Source organism: Tamandua tetradactyla, chromosome 6 (genome assembly GCF_023851605.1).
Source record: "Tamandua tetradactyla isolate mTamTet1 chromosome 6, mTamTet1.pri, whole genome shotgun sequence".
NCBI classification, from domain to species: domain Eukaryota; kingdom Metazoa; phylum Chordata; class Mammalia; order Pilosa; family Myrmecophagidae; genus Tamandua; species Tamandua tetradactyla.
In genome coordinates this window covers 27,055,457-27,079,229 of record NC_135332.1, presented here as the reverse complement: position 1 = coordinate 27,079,229, position 23,773 = coordinate 27,055,457, and the positions used below count along the sequence as shown (strand labels likewise).

The 23,773-nt window shown below is 38.9% G+C and overlaps 1 protein-coding gene and 1 pseudogene across 6 annotated transcripts in view; one reads left to right on the top strand and one right to left on the bottom strand.

Moving 5' to 3' along the window:
• WIPF2 (WAS/WASL interacting protein family member 2) overlaps nucleotides 1–23,448 on the top strand; it is a 51,917-nt gene extending 28,469 nt beyond the window's left edge. For 4 of the 5 annotated variants that reach the window (XM_077164477.1, XM_077164479.1, XM_077164481.1 and 1 more), the window contains exons 2-8: nucleotides 4,371–4,502; nucleotides 10,046–10,178; nucleotides 12,082–12,198; nucleotides 12,541–13,200; nucleotides 21,455–21,664; nucleotides 22,984–23,085; nucleotides 23,338–23,448. In XM_077164477.1, the coding sequence (XP_077020592.1) occupies nucleotides 4,440–4,502; nucleotides 10,046–10,178; nucleotides 12,082–12,198; nucleotides 12,541–13,200; nucleotides 21,455–21,664; nucleotides 22,984–23,085; nucleotides 23,338–23,378 (1,326 nt within the window). In that variant the 5' untranslated portion in view covers nucleotides 4,371–4,439 and the 3' untranslated portion in view covers nucleotides 23,379–23,448. Of the gene's footprint in view, nucleotides 1–4,370; nucleotides 4,503–10,045; nucleotides 10,179–12,081; nucleotides 12,199–12,540; nucleotides 13,201–21,454; nucleotides 22,305–22,983; nucleotides 23,086–23,337 lie in introns of those variants that run through there. The other variant, XR_013177550.1, reaches the window with a different exon arrangement.
• The window catches only part of LOC143687481 (non-histone chromosomal protein HMG-17 pseudogene), a 15,536-nt pseudogene continuing 7,535 nt past the window's right edge, over nucleotides 15,773–23,773 (bottom strand). Inside the window, exons 2-4 of the transcript XR_013177551.1 lie at nucleotides 21,645–21,866; nucleotides 20,474–20,549; nucleotides 15,773–16,600 (exon numbers count right to left, since the gene is read on the bottom strand). The product of XR_013177551.1 is annotated as a non-histone chromosomal protein HMG-17 pseudogene (transcript). The remainder of the gene's footprint in view (nucleotides 16,601–20,473; nucleotides 20,550–21,644; nucleotides 21,867–23,773) is intronic.

The window sequence follows — 23,773 nt, the reverse complement described above, 5'->3', positions numbered from 1 at the left end:
TTAAACTGTTTTCTATCAGTAAGATAGAAATTTGGAGTGATTAAATATTCATTTGAGGAAAAAGAGTAAGAAGTTGCTAAACCACACCATTTTTCAAGGGATACTTTTGTTAATTTGTTTGATTGATTAGTGGAATGGATAGGAATCGGAAGGCCTGCGTTTTGAGGAATAGCTCTGCAATTTACTCCTGAGCAAGTTGTTCCTAAGATCAGTCAGCGTCACATACTGTCTCTCTAGTTGCATGCATTCCCACTCTGGGAGCTTGAGTGTCCTCACTGTACAATGGAAGGCCAGCACCCCACTGTAGTGTATGGTATTATAATGATAAATGCTACTGATAGGTGTATGCTGTGCATGCAGACTTCATGGACACAAGAGAAAGGTTGAGAGCCACTGCCAGTAGTCAACATTAAAGGTGGTATTTCTTTGAAGGATCTGTTTTAAAATTGGAATTTGAATTGAGAAGATGTCTTTAACTATATAATATATTAGTGATCTTTTCTGATGGGTTGCTTAAAAAAAAAGAGGTTTGGCTTGCTAGAGAATTACTGCTTTGCTTAGTAAGAGATACCCACTGTCAGGCATACGGATGTTTCTTTAGGTCATGATTTGCTTTGTAGCATGCAGATTGCAACAGCTGTGGATGTGAAAAGAATTAGGGATTTGTCTGAGTCTCTTTTCTAGGTCATTCTAGCAGTTCACTTCAACAGTGGCAATGGTCAAAGGTGGACAGAGTGGGAACCCAGAAAAGGCAGGAACAGAGGTGACTGGAAGTAGTTGAAAATGTTTCTCAATAGGCTATTATTTTCCCCATTGGTTTCTGCTAGCTTCCTTTGAGAATTTTATGGGGTCTTTGTGCTCTGCTAATGGAGTGGGATGGAATGGTCATGGATAGTTCAGAGAATTCAGAAAGAAAGTTTTTCTATTCTCATTATGTTTCTTTTATTTTAAATCCCACCCCCTACCCCCACCAGGTGATAGGTGTTCTGCTTATGAGGATTTACTATTTTGATAAATTTTTTAACTCTATTTTGTTAGATCCCTGGCAAAGAGACTAGACTTAGCTTTGAAACCAGAAACAGGAAGGTATTTCCCTTGAAGCAGTGGGGGTCTTAGCTGCTCATTTCTAGAGGTGAGTTCAAACACCATCCCCATGGGAGTTACCTAGCCAAAGCACTATTCATTTCTTTGTTTGTAGTTTGGGTAGTCAGCATATAGAGATATTATAGTGGGAGGGGTTTTGATTTTGAAGACCTTCACAGTTACTTTTCTGATCAAATTCTATTCCCCTAAAAAGGTTCCTTTTTGTTTTTTTTTTAAATGTGTCTTCCTACATATATGTATTTCTGTATCTGTACATACTCACACACATAGGGAATTTTGTTTCTTTTTTTTGAGGGTGCATGGGCCAGGAATCAAACCCAGGTCTCCTGCATGGCAAGTGAGAATTCTACCACTGAAGTACCCATGTACCCTTAGGGTTCCTAGTTTTATAGAAACTTTGGAAAGTTTTCCTTTCCTTTCATCATTCCCAGGTCATTGAGAGATGTGTTTAAGTGGTTATTCATTTATTCGCAGAGAAGCCTTGATCACCCCTGTAAGAATTTCAGAACTGAACCTTCCTGGTGGTTTGCCATGCTGGTTTAGTCTTTTGGGCTTGTCTTGGTACACATGGTTTCACACCTATGGTAGGTGCTACCTGTGAATTTTCTTCTGTGTCCTATCTCATTAATCACCTTGCTCAGTAGCAGTTCTTCTGTGGATTGATTGGCGAGGGTAATTACTTTATCTTAAACTTTTCTTTTTATCTGTGAGTAAATTTACTCATGATGGTCATGTTATTTTGTCTTATATTTTTTGAATAGGAAATGGGATTTCCTCAGAACAGGTTTTGGGGGTAGTTATTGTGTTCTTGGGTCCTGGTTTTATCTTTGCCCCCTATTTTGATGTCTTAGGGTACATCAGTTTCCTGATTTGTGTCTCATCTACTAGGGGGTTAGCTGTATAGTTTTTTTTCTTTCATAATTGAGATTTAATTGGTTGTTTTGAAGATCAACACAGACATTATTAACAATTTGTAGACAGTTCTGAATGTACTTACTAAAAATCTAAAAAGCCCCATAGTTGTAATTCTTTTCAAAAGTTATTCAAGTGACTTTCCAGCTTAAAATTTGGACTCAAGTTTTTGAAACTTAGGAGGATATCAAGTACCGGTATCTTCAAATGTTGATAAGCTGTTACCAGTTCATGATTTAACATCATATATGTTACATACTCAACATTTCCAGTCTTTCACAGCACTTAACAAAATTATTAGGAAAACGGGACAGTCCAACCAGGGGATGTTACAGAGTGCACACAGTCCTGGCAGTAGAGCCAAAATAAGGGAGCAGAAGAAACAATTCTACTGAAAAACATGAGAATGGAAAAAGATGAGAATGATTTTTAATGTTCAACACATTCAATGTATGACTGTGACTCCAGATCACCATTTAGTATGTGTTATGTTATAGGGTATAAAAACTGCCACCCTTTACCCTATGAAATGTTGACATCCAAGACAGTCAAAAGCCTCCCATAATTCAATATCCCATTCTTTTCTGATTGTACAAAACAACAACAGATTATTTCCCCTCTTTAAAAAAAGGCATTTATACTTGAAAAGTAAAATGAGGTGGGGTTCTAATCTCCTTCTTAAAAATATTTCTAGAGCTACTAAAAAACTTGCATTTACAAACTATGTGATAAAAATATTCTTCTGAATTGTATAAGGGAGAAACAGGCACCACTATATAAGACATGGTATATGCTATTACCCAGACTTGGTTTCTTTCTCTCTTGCTTCATCAGAGGCTGGACTTTCCTCATTTTTAGTTTCTCCATTTTCTGTGGATAAATTTTCTTTTATTTCTTGATTAGCCACTTCAGCTTGTTTTCCCTTTGCTCCCCTTTCCCTTTTGGTTGCATTTTTTTGTCTGGAGTTTTATCCTTTCCTGCTGCCTTTTTTGGCTTTGTTTCCACTTTTGCCTGAGCAGGTTTAGCTGATAACCTCACCAACCTCTTCTTGGGCTCCTCCTTTCCCGCCCCTATAACTGAACTTACCTTCCTCTTGGGCATTTTGGCAGGAGAGAGGGAATGTACTGGGTGCTGCAGGCCGCAGCACTCTGAGAGTCTTTGTGAAGCCGGGCTGCTGGCTGCTGCCACTCCTGCCACCTCAACTGCTGGGACCCAGAGGGGACACTGGGAGAACCCAGCTCTACAGTTTTGAGGGCTAATTGTTCTGAGATATTGACAAGTGGATGAATTCTCACATGGTATTTGTGCTCTGATTAGATTCCAGAGATGTGACAGTACCAGGGGTTGGTAAACTATGGCCTGTGATCCTAATCCAGTGCATGACCTGTTTTTTTATAGCTCACAAACAGATATTGGTTTTTACATTTTTTTTAACAGCTTGTAAAAACAAAACAGAAGAAAAACAACAACAACAAAGAATACCATGCTGTTCTAGTTTGCTAGCTGCCAGAATGTAGTATACCAGAAACAGAATGGCTTTTAAAAAGGGGAATTTAATAAGTTGCTAGTTTACAGTTCCAAGGCTGAGAAAACGTCCCAATTAAAATAAGTTTATAGAAATGTCCAATCTAAGGCATCCAGGGAAAGATACCTTGGTTCAAGAAGGCCAGTGAAGTCAGGGTTTCTCTCAAGTAGAAAGGCACATAGAGAACACGGTCAAGGTTCCTCTCTCATCTGGAGGGCACATGGCAATCACGGCGTCATCTGCTAGCTTCTCCTGGCTTCCTGTTTCATGTAGCTCCCCAGGAGGTGTTTTCCTTCTTCATCTCCAAAGCACTGGCTGATGGACTCTGCTTCTCGTGGCTGTGTCGTTCTTCTCTGCTCTCTCTGAATCTCTCATTCTCCAAAATGTTTCCTCTTTTATAGGACTCCAGTAAATTTATCAAGACCCACCCAAATGGTAAGACATGTCGTCACGTAATCCAGTTTAACAACCACTCTTGATTAAATAACATCGCCAGGGAGATGCTGTGATTACAGTTTCAAACATACAATACTGAATAGGGATTATTCTGCCTTTACGAAATGGGATTTTGATTAAAACATGGCTTTTCTAGGGGACATACATCCTTTCAAACCAGCACATATGATATAGAGACCATATGTGGTATAAATATTTATTATCTGGCCTTTTACTGAATGAGTTTGTCAAGACCCACACCAGACCATGCTCACAGTGGAACTAGAAGATTAGGTGCTCTGTCTCTATGTGGTGTCATGTCCATTCCTCTAGTTCTCTGGGGCAGTGTCTTTAATTTTAAAGTTGTTCTCAACAATTTGCGTTTCATTTACAGGTATATGAGTGACCTAAAGCTGCAAAGTAAAACGGAGAAAAAGCAGTGCCAACTGGGAACAGGGAAAGGATGCCAATTCCTCCTCCCCCTCCGCCCCCACCCGGTCCTCCTCCACCTCCTACTTTCAATCAGGTAAGGTAATCCTTCCACCAGGCTGACTCAAAACCTTTGAGTAATTAGATCAGTGGCCCTCATTTATGTTTTTACCTCCTTTGGTTAAAGATTCTAGATTTTCCTGCCCATAGCATTCTTATTCTGAAACTGCTCTTTAATCTTCAGTTTTCAACATCCCAGGTTTTTGGTCTTAGTATTAATGGATATTTAGACTTCTTAATGTAAGTAAGACACAAGGTACTCAGAAACATGGGGTGTAGGCAGATGGAGAATAAACGAGTCAAGTCTATCCTTGTCACCTGGTTTTGAGTCTAGAGAGGTCCTTTTAGGCCTGTAATGGCTTATCTTGTTTCCTTATCCTTGTTTAGTCTAAGTGGAGGTTTGGACAGGTGGCATCAGATCAGGAACCAATGTTTCCCCTAAAACTATTTCCTCTATAAGGGTAACTGTCATTTCTCCAGTGTCCTTGAAAGGGGATTCCTGGTGATTGTTTCTTGCAACCATTTCATCTTCTTTTCTTCTACCCAGATCAGTTCATTTTAAAGACAAGCCCATCAAGTCTGACTCCCTCATCAAAAAAGAAAGGAGTTTATGGAGTTATCTTAGTAAGAAGGCTTACAGGTTTGATAATGGGAGAAAAAGAGCAGTATGAATTCCCAATCAAGGAGGCAGCCATTTTAACCATATTTGGGTTGTGACACCTGATATTATATGAAAGACAAGGAACCATCTGTGTATTTACTATCATTTTTGTAAGATTTTAGAAGTAAAAGTAACATTAGAGAACTAATAACCCCTGTGTGTGTGTAACAGATGAGAAATTATACCCTAATGCCCTGAAGAGGAAAAGCAACTAACCTAGTTAACTTGTTTCAGAGCTAGGACTAGAATTCAGGTCTGCTGCCTTCTGTTCCAGTGTTTGTTTGTTTTTTCATAACCTTTGGTTTTTAGACATTTTTTTTGAGAATATGAACCCCCTCTTGGATGAATTTTATATGGAGGTCTAGTAATTGAAGTAGATACAAGCAGAGCTGCTCTAGTTATAGTGGGCTTTAAGGACCCACAGTGTCACTTTGTATCTCTGACATCTTGAGTTACTGTCCTGTATCATGCTGCCTTAGTCGTACACTGAATAATTTTTTTTTTGGCATGGCATGTGAGAATTTTGCCACTGAGCCACCGTTGCCTACCCCTCCATAGCCTTTTATTGGGGTTTACTGTGTCAGGGTCTTGGCTAGACACATAAGTTAGAAAATCCAGGTAACTTTACTCTATACTTTACTCTAAAGCTTGTCTCTTTTATAACAAGAACATATTTATATAATTAAAAGAAAAATATGCAGATAAGTAAAAAGAAACAACAAAAACAATCTCTAATCCCATCACCCAAAAATGAGACACAGTCTCTACCTTCAATATCTCGGGGTAAATGGGTAAAATAGAAAACTCAAGAGGAAATTTCTATGCTATGCCAGAGAAAAATGGGGCTGCAAAGAAGGGCGGCTGTGAGAGGAAGCAGTCAGAGAAGGCTTGTAGGGGAAAGGCGATACTTGAACTGAGTCTTAAAAGATGAATGGAGTTGAGCCAGAAAGAGAAGAGGGTGGAACAGCAGTTCAAGTCCAGGAAGCATAATTTGGGAGGGTGATGGTTTGTAGAAAGCATGCAGAAGTTTATATTATTGCTTGAGGGAGTTTGATGGGAGATGAAGATGGATGTATAGACTGAGGGTTTGGATTTTTTTTTCTGGTGATGATGGGGAGGTAGTGAGTATTTTCAGCAGCAGGTTTATATTAAATTGGGTTTGTATTAGAAAGGTCATTTTTAACTATGTGGACAGTGGATTGGGGAGTTGGGGGCTGAGACTGAAGACAGGGAGGTTGAGACTGGAAACAAAGACTCTTGCAATTGAAAGTTGATGGTCTGGACTAAAGAAGTGAGAATGAAGAGTGGGGGAAGAATTCAAGAGACCTTTAAAAAGTAATATCTTTTTAAAGAGTTTGATGATTGAAGGAATAACGAGAAAGAGGAAGGAGATTTGAATTACGCAGAGGTATGGGGGCTTGATTGAATAATGGTGCTATTTACAAAGAGAAATAGATAGGTGGAAGAGATAGGAGCTTGATTTTGGACGTGTTTAATAATATTTTAATAGTTTTTCTTTACAAAAGTAGTACATTAAAGAATTTAGAACCTAGATAAGCTTCTAGATTTAGAAACTAGATTTGCTTCTAGAAAGGAGCAATAATCTAACCATTCATAACATTTTAGTCTATATGCTTTCCCTGACCCCTTCCCTCCTCTTGTCCCTCCCTTCCTTCCTACTTTTTTTGAAAAAGAGTTTGTGCTATATATTTATATTAATTTTTACCTTGTTTTCATAGTCATTGATACATTATGAATGCCTTGTAAGGTTAATATCATTTTAAAAACTTGCATCAAACAAGAAATGTTGGTGAAAAAATTAGAGAATGTGAATAAATGTAGAAAATGTTAAAATATCTCTATATAATTAACCTTTGGTAACATTGTTTATGTTTTTTAATATTTATTGTAGGAACACTAGAAAATATAGAAAATTATTACCTGAAATTAACTTTTGTTAGCATTTCAGTGTATATCCTTCCAGACATTTTCTATATGTGTGCACCCTTTTTTCTTCTGAAGATGATATAGCTAGTTTATTGAGTTTTTTTAATACAGCAGTACTGTGTGAAAAATGTTAGCTCATAATTCTCAAAATTAAATGAGATAGCTTCTATTGTTACTCTTGTTTTATGAAGGAGAAAACTTGGGCTCATGCTGTATATTGTTTTATAATAATTTTCACTTCATTTGACAAAATTTACTTCTGTGAGAAGAGATTTATTTCTATAGCTTTAAAAGCTTAACCAGCATCTCAGTGTATAGTGGCACCATCATTGTTCCTTTTAATTGAACTTTTACTTTTAGTCATATGCTAGTCAAATAGTTTTTTTGCTATTATTAACACCTTTGTGCATTTGTTCAATTTTCTTAAAAAATTAAGACTTCTTTTTCCAGATTTTTTAAGGCTTTTGCTATCACTATATTAACTTCTAGAAAGAACATACCTGTTTCTTACCCCAGGTACAAAAGAGTACTTGATTCTCTGAGTTCTTGTGACCAACATGGTATGGTTATTCATTCTACAATTTTATTTTTTTAAATAATGAATTTTAATTTTATAGCAGTTTTAGATTTGCAGAAAAATTGCACAGGAAGTGCAGAGTGTTCCCATGTACACTCACCCTAGCACATTACATCTTGCATTGGTGTACATTTGTTAGAATCGATGAACCAGTGTTGATACATTATTAATAACTAAAATCTGTCGTTTACATTATGCTTCAGTCTTTCTGTGTATGGATTTTGACAAATGTGTAATGTCTTCTAGCCACCATTACAGTATCGTACAGAATAGTTTTCTCTGCCCTATATTCCACCTATACATCCCTCCGTCACCAGCCAACCCGTACCAACCACTGATCTTTTTTTTTAATTTTATGCACAACATAAAATTTCCCATTTTACCTATATAAACCCTATATTCACAGGGTTTATTACCATCACCACCATCCATTATGAAAACTTTTGCATCATCTATAAATATGTTGAGCATCTTTAGTATGTTAAAACAGTGGACAGTGGGTCCTGCATTCGTGAAGCTTTATAGTCTCTCTAGTTATAATTTTAACTTTTACTAACTTCATACATAAATATTGTGTTTTAGTCTGCATTTTTAAATTTCTAGTGTAGTTAGTTGAAAAATTTTTTCATATATGTTGGCTATTTGATTTATTTTGCTAGGTATTGTTCTTGTCCTTTGCTCATTTTTTTTTTTGTTTTCCTTAATGATATTGATGTGTTGATGCTCTGTAGATTTAGGACACTACCTTTGTGTCTATCATATGCTACATTTGTCACAGATGTTTTTCCTCCTAGTTTATTATCTACTCATTTTCTTATATTCCTGAGTAAATTATTTGTAATAAGCAAATCTGTCATTCTTTTCCTATATTTTAGTTGTCATGCTTAGGAAGGCTTTCCCCTTACCTTTTTTTTTTTTTTTTTAACAGTACCTCTAAGGTTTTATTTTTTTACAGTTAAATTTTATAATTCAGCTAGAATTTTTTTGACAGTAAGATATGAAGTAAGGATTTTTTTTTACTATAAAAACTTGCCTTGAATTTTAAATAATAATTATATTATATAATAATAATTAATACTATCTAATAATCAACATTTCTACACTGATGAAATATGCTTTTATTTATTATTTCTTATATAGACCTTATGGACTTTCTTTTGTTCCATATAGCTAGCTCTCTGTCCCTGTACTGTTGTAGTTGGTCTTGGCTTTTGGTAATATAAGTCATATGTTTTTAGATTTTTTCATATGTTTAGTCTTCTAGATGAATTTTAGAATCTTTTTTTTATGATTTCTCAAAAAAATTCTAATTTAATTTATAAAGCTCTACATTTATAATTTTGTATATGATTTAGCAAGTGTATAATATGTAGTCCTTCCATCCAGAAACATGGTGTTGATGCATTGCATTTTAGGTACATGTAGGATATTCATTTGGAGATGTCCTTTTTTACATTGGTAATTATGAGTATAAAGGTCAAGTCAAAAGTCTGGGAATGAAAAAAATATATAGGGATAAGTTAGAAAGATTTGATATTTGGAGGCTTATAGACCCTGGGACTGAGATGGAGGCTGAAGATAGAACTCTGCGATATGACTTTTAAGAGGTAGGTGGAGGAAGAGGGGCTTGAAAAGAAATATGTATCGGTGAAAGAAGCAGTAGGAAAATGGAGATAATCAGACAGGATTAAAATCTCATTGTGCTTTTACCAATCATGTAACATTAACTTTTCTAAACTTTCATTTCTCATCTTTAGAATGGGAATATAGTCTATTTTATAACATCATTTGTAGAATAAATTGAAATAATAAGGAGAGAATAGGGTATGTTAATTGAGATGAGAGTTTTATTGTCACTGTCTGCGTTTGGATCCTTGCTGTACCATTTACTGATGTGTGGCCTTAGGAAATTATTCAGCTTCTGGCCCCTAGTTTATAAATGGGGATGATAATGAAGATGATGATACTATCTCATAGGAACATTTCAAGATTTTAATGAGATAATGCAAGTAATGTGCTTAGCACAATGCGTGAGACATAGCAGGGACTCAATTAATGTTTTCCTTGAGGATGATGATGATACATACAAAGTATTTAACATCATGTTTAGTACATAGGTACTTGGTAAATATTATAGCAAGCTCCCTGTCTGTGTGGGTGGGTGACCTGTCCCCTTCACAGATGGTAGAAAAGGAGAAAAAGGACCAAAAAAAAATAATGTACATTGATATTGCCACTTAGCACATATATCTAATTAGGTCAGACAGGCTAGTTAAGTTAGAATGCTGAAAGAGACTGCATTCCTTCTCATGGAACCAGTTTGATTGAAGTCATTTATCCTGAGCTTGGTGAAGGGGACTATTTAGGATGAACTTATATTTGCCTCTTCTTGTAGGCAAACACAGAGCAGCCCAAGCTGAGTAGAGATGAGCAGCGAGGTCGAGGCGCCCTCTTACAGGACATCTGCAAAGGGACCAAGCTGAAGAAGGTGACCAACATTAATGATCGGAGTGCTCCCATCCTTGAGAGTGAGTCTAAGCTTCATTTTCTGATCTGTCTACCACCAGGATCCCAGAATTCACTTGGAGGTTTGGCTAGGTTAATATTATTATTGTTGGGTGTTAAGTGGGAGAGTTTTTATTAATTTTTTTAAAGTTTATTATTGTTAAATATAACATACATACAAAGAAAAGAAAGAAAAAGCAATGATTTTCAAAGTACACTTCAACAAGTAGATACAGAACAGGTTTCAGAGTCTGTTATGGGTTACCATTCCATTTTTTTTCAGTTTTTTCCTTCTAGCTGCTCCAAAACACTGGAAGCTTGAAGAAATATGTATTTTTTCTTTTGTGAAAAATAACATATACAAAAAAGTAATAAATTTCAAAGCACATCACAACAATTAACTATAGAACAAACTTTAGAGTTTGGTATGAGTTATATTTCCACCATTTTAGGTTTTTACTTCTAGCTGCTCTAAGATACTACCTTCTTTGTATAACTTCATGTCACGTTTGGTATTTCTCCCACTCTTTAGGGGTATTTGAGCTATGCCCATTCCAACTTTTTTGTTCTAGTTTACTAGCTGCCAGAATGCAATATACCAGAAACAGAATGGTTTTTAAAAAGGGGAATTTAATAAGTTGCTAGTTTACAGTTCTAAGGCCGAGAAAATGTCCCAATTAAAACAAGTCTATAGAAATGTCCAATCAAAGATATCCATCTAGGGAAAGATACCTTGGTTCAAGAAGACCGATGAAGTTCAGGGTTTTTCTCTCAAGTGAGAAGGCACATGGCAAACACAGGGCTTCTCTCTCAGCTGGAGGGGCACATGGCGAACACGGCGTCATCTGCTAGCTTTCTCTCCTGGCTTCCTGTTTCATGAAGCTTTGGAGGCGTTTTCCTTCTTCATCTCCAAAGGTCGTTGGCTCGTGGACTCTCTGCTTTGTGGTGCTGCGGCATTCTCTGCTCTCTCCGAATCTCTTCTCCAAAATGCTTCCTCTTTTATAGGACTCCAGAAACTAATCAAGACTCACCCAAATGGGTGGAGACACATCTCCTCTAATCCAATTTAACAACCACTCTTGATTGGGTTACATCTCCAGGAAGATGATCTAATTACATACAGTATTGAATAGGGATTATTCTGCCTCTACAAAATGCGATTTAGATTAAAACATGGCTTTTCTAGGGGGCCTACATCCTTTCAAACCAGCACATTTTTCATGTTGAAAGGGGCTGTCGATAATATGAGATAGGGTGATAAAACTAGTTGATGTTCTGGAGAGGCTGGTCCCTCTGCATTTCAGGACTTATCTAGTTCAGGGGTAAGTGGGAGAGATTTGTTGTGGCATGTCCTTGGACTCTCTCCCACCTGCTCATTTGAATACATTACAAGTTTCTTCTTGACCCTTGGGAAACATTCTTAGGGTAAAGGCTCCCATCTCCTATTGTATCTAGTGCTTGTTAGGGGCACATCCTTGGCTGCTCTAAGGAGGTCTCCATATTCCTAGAAACCTCTCGCCTGGATGCAAGGATATTTAATAAATGCTACTAGTGTCCATTCCTATAGACCTCTGAAGAGTTTGAACACACCTAGGTAACTGAGCCATTAGCCCTTTATCATATGGAACTTGGAGAGGAGAACCCTGAGTGCTCTGGGATAACATTTCTTTATCCCACTTATCCCTTTATCCTATGTTAGGAAGATGTGGCTCCTTGTTCCTTTTATTCCTTCTCTTTCATCAAAGCAAAGTTTCATCCCCAGATGAAACTATGGAGCAGAGAGGTCTAGCTTTTTCTTTGTAATGGAAAGGAAAAAACAAGATAGTCTGTTTACAAATTAAAATTCAGATGAAATTTCTCCTCAAGATTGACTTGGTTACCGGCTCAGAGCATATGAAATGAAAACCCTAATGATATGCTTTCCAGAGCCCAAAGGAAGCAGTGGTGGTTATGGTTCTGGAGCAGCTGCCCTGCAGCCCAAGGGAGGTTTCTTCCAAGGAGGAGTGCCGAAGCTCAGACCTGTGGGAGCCAAGGATGTTTCAGGTACGTGATAAGTACTTTCTTAGGATATTTCCCAACACGTTAATTTCTGACTGGTCCCAAATGGGCCATATCGGATGGAAGAATGTGGTAGATATGGGAGGAAGGAGGAGTGAGAGCAGGGGAGAAGTTATAAGATAAAATAAAGCAAGAGCTGAGGAGTTAAATGAAAAATATTGCTGGTACTCATATTTTTAATAAGCCTGAAACCAGATTAAAACCCAGAACTATATTGATGCTTTCCCTGTTGCCATGCAGGTTGCACTAAGGAGGTTGGGTGAAGGAGAGATACTAACCAACATATATCTAGTTCTGTTGACCCTGTTCTGTCTGGTGTATTTGTAGAGAACCTAGCTGCTAAGCCAGCCCTCCAAGTCCCCAGTTCTCGAGCTGCTGCCCCAAGGCCTCCAATGTCTACAGCCAGTGGCCGCCCTCAAGATGATACAGACAGCAGTCGAGCCTCACTCCCAGAACTGCCTCGGATGCAAAGACCCTCTTTACCGGATCTCTCCCGACCTAATACCACCAGCAGTACAGGCATGAAGCACAGCTCCTCTGCTCCTCCTCCACCACCTCCAGGAAGGCGTGCCAACCCACCCCCTACACCTCTGCCTTCAATGCATAGCAACAAAGCCCCACCCTACAACAGAGAGAAGCCCTTGCCACCAACACCTGGACAAAGACTTCATCCGGGTCGAGAAGGACCCCCTGCTCCACCCCAAGTCAAACCACCTCCTTCCCCTGTGAATATCAGAACAGGACCAAGTGGCCAGTCTCTGGCTCCTCCTCCTCCGCCTTACCGCCAGCCTCCTGGGGTTCCCAATGGACCCTCCAGTCCCACTACTGAGTCAGCCCCTGAGCTGCCACAGAGACACAATTCGTTGCATAGGAAGACACCAGGGCCTGTTAGAGGCCTAGCACCTCCTCCACCCTCCTCAGCCTCCCCCTCTTTACAGAGTAATAGGCCACCTCCCCCAGCCCGAGACCCTCCTAGTCGGGGACCAGGTGAGTGCCTGGAAGTGCTTTTTTTCCCTACCATCCTAAGAGCTGAATTTATATTTTCTCTTTTTCCTTTTCTCTAAAACTCCCGTTTCTTGATTAAACAAAATAAGAGTTTATTCATTCATCAGGTTTACTGAGTTCCATTTGTATGTCAGGCTCTGTTATAGGTGTTAAGGAAACAGCAGTACATAGAAAAGACAAAAAATTTCTGTTCTCATGGGCAGTCAAACAAACTAGGAAAATATCTAAATATGTAGTATGCTAAATGTGTAGTATGCTTTAGGGAAAAACAAAGCAGAGAATGAAAATAGGATATACTGGTGGAGAATAGGCTCAATCAAGATAGGCCTTACTGATAAGTGACAATTTAACAAACAGCCAGACAAAGTGATGGAGCAAGAAATCAGTTCTCTGTGAGAATAGTTACTTCAGACTTTGGGAATAGCAGATGCAAAAACCCTGAGGTGAGAGTGTTCTTGACATGTTTTAGGGAAAGCAAGGAAGCCTTTGTGGCAGAAATAGAATGAGCAAGGGGAAGACTTGTAGGACATGGAGGTCAGAGAACTGGACCTCTACTGGAGAACAATTCAGGACATTATAAAGCCTTTGGCTTTTACTCCCACAAAAATGGGAGGGTTTTGTGCCTAGGAATAGCATAATTTGATTTACCTTTTAAAAGATCACTAGCAGATGGGTAAGACTACAACAGGTTTTGGGGGAAGAGATATTCATTTTTGGACAAGCTCAATTTGAGATGTTAGACATCCAAGAGGAGATAATGAATTGGCAGTTTACTAACAAACTCTGAAGTTCAGGGGAGAGGTCTGGGCTAGAGAGATAAATCTAAATCGTTTTGAAAACGACTTTCTGGATGAGACTACCCAAGGAGTGAGTATAGATAGAAGAGTTCTGAGGCCTAAGGCATACCTACATTAGAGGTAAAAGAGATGAGGAGTACCCAATGAGAAAACTGAGGAGGAGTCTCTACTAAGAAAGGAAGGAGGAAAATTAAGAGAATGTCCCAGAAGTTAGTGAAGAAAGTCAGGAAAGATAGAATGATCAACTGTCCAGTGCTACAGACGGATCAAGGTGAAGACTGAGAACTGACTTTGGTCTTCCCAACATGGAACATTTTTTTCAGTGGAGTGGTACATGGTGAAGGTGAAAGCCCAGTAAGAGTGGGTTCAAGCAGGAATAGGAGGGGAAGAATTGTAGAATGCAATATAGAAATCTGTTGAGTTTTGTTGTAAGGAGGGTGCAGATAAATGGAGTGGTTGCTAGAGGAGGATGTGGGGTTAAGGGTTGGGTTTTTCTCCTACCAAGATGGGAGATATTATAGCATTTATTTGTATGCCGATGGAATACTTCAGTAGAGAGAGAGAAGAAAAAAAATGACTCAGGAGAAAGTGCAAAATTGCCTGAGTAGGCAGGGGGATGGAATATGATCCATAGAAAAGAGGTTGGCCTTAGGTGGGAACACAGATAGTTTTTCCATAATACTAGGAGAGAAGGCAGAGCATGTAGGCTTAGAAGCAAGTGGGTAGGTGGGTGTAGTGGTAGAAGCATGTGGAAAGCGTCTTCTGATGTGCTTCTGTTTTCTCAGTGGAAAAGAAAGTGAGGACTTCAGTAGTTGTGAGTGAGGCGAAGGAAGGAAAGGAAGGTTTAAGAAAAGAAAAAAAAGATGTGAACTGGTCATCTGGGAGAATGAGAAAGTGAAGGGACCAGGGAAATGTGATAGGATTGCCAGCAATACCACAGGTCCACTTAAGATTAGGGGTCAGACATTAAAGTGATACTAGTCAGTAGGTAGGTATGTGTTCAGTTGTATATATGCAGGTGAAAGGAGGTACAGAGGTGTATTGAACCAGAGTTAGCATTTTCCAGGCACGTGTGACTAAAGGAAGGACAAGGGAATTGAGGGTATATGTAAGGGAATGATTTTATGGTCCATGGAAACTAAGCTGGATAGGAAAGATTTAAGGTTGTGACTCTCTTCCAAGAGAACCCTAGGAAAGGTAAAAGAGATTGTATAATCTTTCTAAAAAATAACATGACTGAAATTGGAAATTAGTGAGGGAGACCATGACAATGTTCTGGGGCCTTTTTTTGTGTCCAAGCCAGACCGTGTCCAGCTTTATTAAAGATACTTTTCATAAACAATTATGGTATTTCAGGCAGAACATGGGCTAAAAATCTTTAACAGTATATGACAACTTTCAAACTCCCTTCTTCAGTGGACTACCAAAATACAGAAAGCCACTATAAAAAACCAGTGAAGTCTTCATTTGATGCTTCGAACAGGGAAAGTTTAGAGCGAGGGTTGACATTTCACATTTAGCATGTTGTTTGACAACTTTTCATGAACCGACCCTGACTTTCAGGAAATGAAATGAAAACGGCAGAATTACCAGTTTGAAGATCCACAGCCTAAACAAGGACTTGCTGCTCTTTTGTGGGATGCCATCTCAGTGGTATCACTGGAAAGTTCAGATTGCCTGACATTCTGGTAATTTTTTTTGGTCAAGCCCCAACAGATTTAAGGGCATCAAGTCTATGCTGAAGGCTGAGAGGGAGAAGAGAATAAGAGGACATAAAAACAAATTTTGTAGTTTTACCATACCACAAGGTGTTTGTGCCAAGGTGGCTAATGTGTGTTAACGTTAGGGAATTCCATATCCTGGGAGTAAAGATAAAGTCTCTCGAAACTAGAGGGGAAAGTGTTTTCTCCCATATTAATCCAGCATAGAAGATGTTCTATTAGTGATATTTGTCCCTTCTCCCCAAAACAATGAAGTGTTCTGTATGCTAACAACATAACTTTTTTTAAAAAAAAAAGGTAAAACAAAATTTGCATTTTTATAAAACTTGATAAAAATATAATTTCAAGCTATATATCACCAGAAGTACAGTTATCAAAAACACACACACAAAAAAGAAATGCACACACTTCACTTGGCATATCCAGTACCTTTGGCTTACTATGCCTGGTGTGTTTTGGCATTTCCATTTTCTACAGGGTTATTCCCATCCTTGCCATTATCTTTTCCCTTTTTCCCTTTGGGTACCTTCTTTCCTTTCTTTGCAGGGGCCTTCTTAGGCTTGAGTTCTGGCTTTGGATGAGCAGGTTTAACAGATAACCTTGCAGATCTTCTCTGCGGTTCATCTTTTACCTTGGCTTTATTACCTTTAGCACCCCTTCAGCCTTTCTCTTGGGCATGGTGGCGATGGCAGTGGGACATAGGCCACTGGACCATGGGGATGCAGTGGCATGCTGGCTTTGGTCAGCCTGGGGGTCATTCTCGCCTCTTCACACTACTCCTCTGGGGACTTAGACCCAGGGATTTTGGCTCCCCAGATCATTGGAATTTCATGACCGGCTTTTGAACTTTTATTTTATCAGTCCCTGCAAGGTACAGAACATTGATTAAGAAGTTATGTAAACAAAAAGTATGTGCTAAAAGCCCTTTTACTTGTGCTACTTTAAGTACTTAGAGATTTGTAATCGGGGAGCTAGCAGTCTAACATGGGTCAAACGGTATATTCCTATCCCTGTAATGTCCTAGCTCTAGCCCCTGAAGATGTAGTCCTAAAATGGCCATTGATTCTACAAAGGTCAGGTTTTTAATTTTTTTTTTTAATTCAATGATTTTTTTAAAAGATCTGTTGTCTAAGTAGAGCTTGTATCTTTGTCATCCAGGAATAGAAGTAGAGAAAAATGCAATTTCTGTGGGTTGAGCTGATTAGTTTTAAATGTCTGCAGACTTCTTGCTTCCTACTTTTCAGTTTTTTCTCTGTGGTTTCTTTAGAAAATTTTGAAGTTATGAGCCTTGTTCTCCTGTCTGTTAGCCATATCCAACTTTGAAACCTGGTAGAGGCCTCAGTCTGCTTTCCAAAGCAGTAACCAGAGCAGTGATTCTAAAAATAGATAAACTTTTAATCAGAGATCTTTTGACTCTGTTTATTGTGGGACGTTGGACAGATTGCTCTGATTCTCTGAGTTTGTTTCCTCATCTGCAAAAGTGTCAAAAGTACTCTCAGAAGTGGCCGTAAAATAAAAAATGATGTGTGAAAGTGCTTTGCAAACTGCATTGTTGATGAATGTTAGTGGTTTTAGACAGAGGGCTTCCAGGTAGTTCATAGACTTATCTTTATTATTAAATCATATTATAATATTATGTAATAATGTACTTTTGTTTCTAGATGAAGTATTTACATTTGAAAGGGTGTAGAGTCTTTTGCCTTCTGAAATTTCCCCATTATTGGCCCATAGAGTTGGTTTCCTGAATTTTTCCTTTGCAGAATAAGAACCTACTCATTTTAAAGGGATTTATTTTTTCTTTTTTAAGGAATTGATACCATCATGCTTTCTGGTAACTCGGGTTATCTTGGTTTACTCTGTCATTTGAAACAGTCTTAAAACTGGATCTGACAAAAAGCTTGAAAACTTATTGACGTAGCAGGACCTGAGTGGGATGACCCTCAGTGAGGGAGCCCTATTTTTATTTATTTATTTTTTTTTTATTTATGATACATAACCACATACAAACACAAACATTCTTATCATATGATCATTCCGTTCTTGTTATATAATCAATAACTCACTATCATCACATAGTTGTATATTCATCATCATGATCATTTCTTAGAACGTCTGCATCAATTCAGAAAAAGCAATAAAAAGAAAACAAAAAAATTCATACATACCATACCCCTTACCCCATCCCTTCACTGATCACCAGCATTTAATCTACTAAATTTATTTTAACATGTGTTGCCCCTATTATTTATTTTTAATCCATATGTTTTACTTGTCTGTCAATAAGGTAGACATAAGGAGCATCAGACACAAGGCTCTCACAGTCACACTGCGACAGCCATATCATCATACAATTATCTTCAAGAAACATGGCCACTGGAGCACAACTCCATATTTTCAGGCAGTGAGGGAGCCCTATTTTGCTACCCATGTTGGCTGTCATCACTGCCACCTGCCCACATATATACAAAGCAAAGAAATAAAAAAGCAATAGTTTTCAAAGCACTCTTCAACAAGTAGTTACAGGACAGATCCCAGAGTTTGTCATGGGCTGCCATATGATCCTCTCATATTTTTCCTTTTAGCTGCTCTAGAATATAGGAGGCTAGAGGGCTTAAATATTTTTTTTATCATAATCAACTTTTTTTCCTTCTTTTTTTGTGAAAAATAACATCTATATAAAAAAGCTATAAATTTCAAAGCACAGCACTACAGTTAGTTGTAGAACATATTTCAGAGTTTGACATGGGTTACAATTCCACAACTTAAGGTTTTTACTTCTAGCTGTTCTAAAATATTGGACACTAAAAGAGATATCAATTTAATGATTCAGCATTCATATTCATTTGTTAAGTCCTATCTTCTCTGTATAACTCCACCATCAACTTTGATCTTTCCATCCCTCTCTTTAGGGGTGTTTGGGCTATGGCAATTATAAATTTTTCATATTGGGAGGGTCTGTCGCTAATTTGGGATAGGGAGATGGAACTATCTAATGTTCTGGAGAGGCTGGGCTAGGTTTCAGGACTTATCTGGACCAGGGACCCATCTGGAGGTTGTAGGTTTCTAGAAAGTTACTCTAGTGCACGGAACCCTTGTGGAATCTTATATAGTGCCCTAGGTGTTCTTTAGGATTGGCTGGAATGGTCCTGGTTGGGGGTTGGCAGGTTATGATAGGTAGCAAGGTCTACCTAACATGAAGCTTGCATAAGAGCAACCTCCAGAGTAGCCTCTCGACTCTATTTGAAAGGCTCTCTGCCAGTGATACCCCTGGTATCTTTTTGAGCCTAGTGAACACTACAGCGTGCTTTCCTGACCCTGTCCTGAGAGTAGATACAGGCCGGGAGAAATACAGGTTTTAGGGAAATATTATGAGGATGACCTGAAAGAGCTTTGATCTGGACAGGTTTGGAATGAGATCTGCTGGGAAGTGTTAAGGAGATTCTATCTAGTAATTGCCCTTAATGGATACTGTCTGTACTTAAACAGACCTTGAAAAGAGTGAGGGAGAGGTAACATTCTCACTGTCACTTTATGGGAAATGAAAACTAACATTTATTGTACCTACTGTGCCAGACTTGTGTGTGTGTGTGTGTGCGTGTATACACGCATATCATTCTGCTACTATGTTACATGCTTAACTGGTCACTCTAGAAATTCCAACAATAATTCAGGCATTATTCAGTTCAGTAATTCAGAAACTACATTGATTAGGCTCTTGTACTGTTTAGGTAACAGGTATTTACTGAATAAGGCCTAGATATAAAAAAACACACTTCCAACTCACTGGGTTATAAATCTGTGTGGGGAGATAAGATACATAATACTTGAGATAGTTATGAAAAGTGATGTGGGGGTAGTTTCTTTCTTTTCATAGTGTGTGGGTTTATTATTATTAATTCTTGTTTAGAATAGTTATTGTTTTCTAACCTCAGAAAAACAACCCAAGTCCCCATTTCTTTATTTTGACATGGGCATAATACCACATATTTTACAGGGGTGATTGTAAGAATTTTAAAAGATTCACTGCACATAAAGTACCCAGGATAGTGCCTGGAATATATGGAGACCAGTAAATGGTGGTAGTTATTTGTTAGTTAATGCAAAGTATAACAAAAAAATACAACTTAAACACATCAGAATCTATTCTGTTGATATTATCATTGGGAGGCTTTATACCTAATCTATTGATACTGCCATTTCTTCAAACATGTTTTTGACATTACTTTCCATTTAGTGGCAAAGTTTTGTCCTTTAAGGGTGAATTTGATTTTTGAAAATGGCCAAAAAGCAGTGTCACATCTAGGTATAATTATTTTTGTTGGTGCTGGTACAACCTCAAAAATGAGATGAGACCATCCTATAATGATATTTGTGAGTCTGTCTGTTAAAACTTTTTGGTTTTAAACCAAACCCAAAAGAGGCATTCCCACTTTTTTTGAGCAATGAGTATCACTGGAGAACAGGTAACCGCCCAAGATGAATGTACTGTATATTTTTTGAAAATCACTTACTTTAGTCTGTACTTTTAAGTGCCACAGTAAGTGGCCTTATCTGTATATGCTGTGGGCTGATTTGCCTTGTGAAGGGTGGACTTTGTATTGAAACATGAAGGTTAGGTAGGATTTGGTAGTAAGGTGATAGGAGTGAGATTTCAGGGTATTATGTGGGGAGCCACAAGAAAGAAATGGCAGTATCAATAGATTCAGTTTATTCAGCAAACATTGATTGAGTACTTACCATATATTATACATTTGACTGAGCTTGGGGATCCAAGTGAATGGCATTGCTCTGACTTCAAGGAGTATCTAGTATACTGGGGAAGAAGCACATATAATGAACAATTATAATACATTAAAGTTTAGGGGTAAGATATGCAGTAGAAGTGCAGAATTGATGGGACCTAACCCAGCCTAAGGAATTAGAAAGGAAGAGAAGAGAAGGTAAGATCAAACTGACTGATGTGGTAGATAACTGTGTAAGAAAAGAAGAGGATAAATGAGTGAGACCTGACTGGGATAGAATCTAAGGATTTGAGGTTTTCTGATGCAAGAAATGCAAAGTCCTGGAAAAAAATTTGAGCACTGTTTTAGGGAGACTGGTGAGTAAGTGGTGTACAGAATGGATTGAGGGGTAAAAGTGAAAGCAGTGAGGATATTTGGGAGGCTTTTGCAATAATCAGGCTAGATACGAGGAAGAACTTGAATTAGAATTGTAGAAAAGACATGGAAAAGCAGCAAAAAATCATTAAGAATAAGTAGGATTCTTGATTATTTGTTGTGGGGAATGAAAAGGGGTCATAGATTTATTCTGAAGCCTTGGAATCTGGAAGAACAGATGCTGTTAAAGAAGTAGGGTTGGGGGGGTGGGTGAGTATGATATTTGACATACCACGCGGAGGCTCAAAGAACCTGCTTCTCTGGGAATGTACCAAGGCACTCTTTTTTTTTTTTTAGAGAGAAGGAAGGAAGGAAGGAAGGAAGAAAGGGAAACATTTTTAAACATTTTCTTGTTTTATTGTATTCTGTTTCTCCGTTTTTGTTACATGGGCTGGGGCCGGGAATCGAACCGAGGTCCTCCGGCATAGCAGGCAAGCACTTTGCCCGCTGAGCCACCGCGGCCCGCCCTGTACCAAGGCACTCTTAACCCCATGTCTCTCAAATCCCTCTACCACTTGCCTTTTCCACATCCAAGCCTAACTACTTTGGATTTTGATTGCAGCTCCTCCACCCCCACCACCCATGATCCGAAATGGTGCCAGGGATGCTCCCCCTCCCCCACCTCCATACCGAATGCATGGGTCAGAATCCCTGAGCCGAGGAAAACCCCCACCTCCACCCTCGAGGACTCCAGCTGGGCCACCCCCTCCTCCTCCTCCACCCCTGAGGAATGGCCACAGAGATTCTATTACCACTGTCCGGTCCTTCTTGGGTGAGTAGCTGGGTATTCAGGTCTTGTTGTTCATGTGATGACTTCACTAACTCAAGTGGCTTTGCTGCCAGATGTAGTGTAGACTGGGAATGGCCACACGATACCATGTGTTCATAGCAGCTCCTCTCCTGGACTGTCCCCTCAGACAGAATCTAGACCCCTTTCAGTGACATCATTTCCTTGAGAATTCTAGGCATGATTGCTTTGGAATAGATTGAAGTAAAAGTTAGCACATGTAGGCTAACTCTAGCCACTTTCTTGCTCCCCAAATATCAGTATTTGTGGTTGGCTTTTAGGATTATTCAGAGACAGGAATTACATATTCTCTTAGGAAGGAGGACTCCTTTCTGGCTCTTTAAAAACAAAACAAATCCAACACACTATTCAGTAATCCAGATCCACATATTGACTGTGTTGCTTTGAGGAAGTCACTTTTACTTCTCTGGACCTCACTTCCCTTATCTGTAAAATGAGGTTAGAACAAATCAGGAGTATATTAGATAACTTTTCCAATATTGTATATGTTGGGGCCCCACCTATGGGATTCTAATTCATTTAAGGTCTGGGATGGAGCTGCAAGGAAAGTTCTCCAGAGGATACTGATACACTCTGCTGAGGACCCCTGGAATAGATCTGTAAGGTCTGACACTCAAGAGTCTTTCCCCTCTGGCCCCCAAACCTGTTCCTATTGATAGACCAGGGTTTTTGCCTTGAAGTTACATCCTTAGGGTGGAAACCTTTGGAATGTGACTGAGCCACATGCATAGAAAATGTGAACCTTCTTTTAGAGGCACCATGGGAACTGGCCATGAGATGGCTATCCTAGCTGTGTTACAGAGCTAAATGAAGATAACCAGGGCCAAAAGGGATTATCTGGTCAAATCTCTCACTATCTAGAGACAAGTATTCCCATTTTATGTTAATTTTTACCTATTTGTGGATTCAGTTCAGTTGGATCCCAGGTTGATAGTCTCTAAGATGACCATATTATTGAAACACAGAACTGTATTTCCTGCTCCCAGGCAGATAGCTGTGCTTTTTTCCTGTTTTGTCCCTGAATTTTGGTGGAAAGGTTTAAATAATCAGCTCAGTAATTCATTCCTTAATATAAAGAGCCTCTAAACACATTCTCTGTACATGTCAAGCACAAAGGATAACCCTGTTCCTGTCCTCAGGAACTTGGGTTTAGTGGACGAGGCAGACCCTTACTGTACAGTAGAATGCCTGGGAGACTGGTAAAGAGAGGGTTATAAGTGGTACAGAGGTCTGTAGAAGCGCAAGCAAGAGTGACATTAATTAATATTCTATTATTTTCACAGATGATTTTGAGTCAAAGTATTCCTTCCATCCAGTAGAAGATTTTCCTGCTCCAGAAGAATATAAACACTTTCAGAGGATATATCCCAGTAAAACAAACAGAGGTGGGAAGATGAATATTGAGTATTTTTCCATAACTGCATAGAATGTAAAAGTTTTGCGTTTTCTTAGATGAAAATTTGCTTTTCTTTGCCTTCATTTTCTTAAAAAAACAAACAGCTACAAAACGGCAGGCCCCCAAATTTAAAGATTAGCTTAAAGGGCCTACCTCTCATTTCAGGAATGTTTAGGTTATTCAGGTGCTAATGGGTGACCTCTGTGTGTGGTTTTTTTTGTTGTTGTTTTTTGTTTTCCAGCTGCCCGTGGAGCCCCGCCTCTGCCACCCATTCTCAGGTGAAGCCTGACTTGTTCCTCCTGTTCCTCAGGAAAAGGATGGACCTTCTCCTCTTCTCACATGGTCCCTTCCATTCCCCTGAAACCTGCATGAGCGCTCCTAATGTGTTTCTCCAGTGCAACCAGCCCCTAGACTCCAAGCATCCTCCCAGCTCACCTCCACCTATACATCTTGTCTCTGGACTTGGTGATTGGACTCTTTATATTGGCAGTAGGGTTTCAAGCCCTGCATCCATCCCTCCTCTAGCAAGCCTTGCTAGCCAGATGAGGAAAAAACTTCCATGTCTCCTGATTTCCTCTTGGGGAAAGGTGCCTTGTTGTGATGAGTTAACTCATTTTGGGGGCAGGGTAGAGAAGGATACTCCTACCTCCTCCCACAGTGGGAAGAGTGCCAGGTAT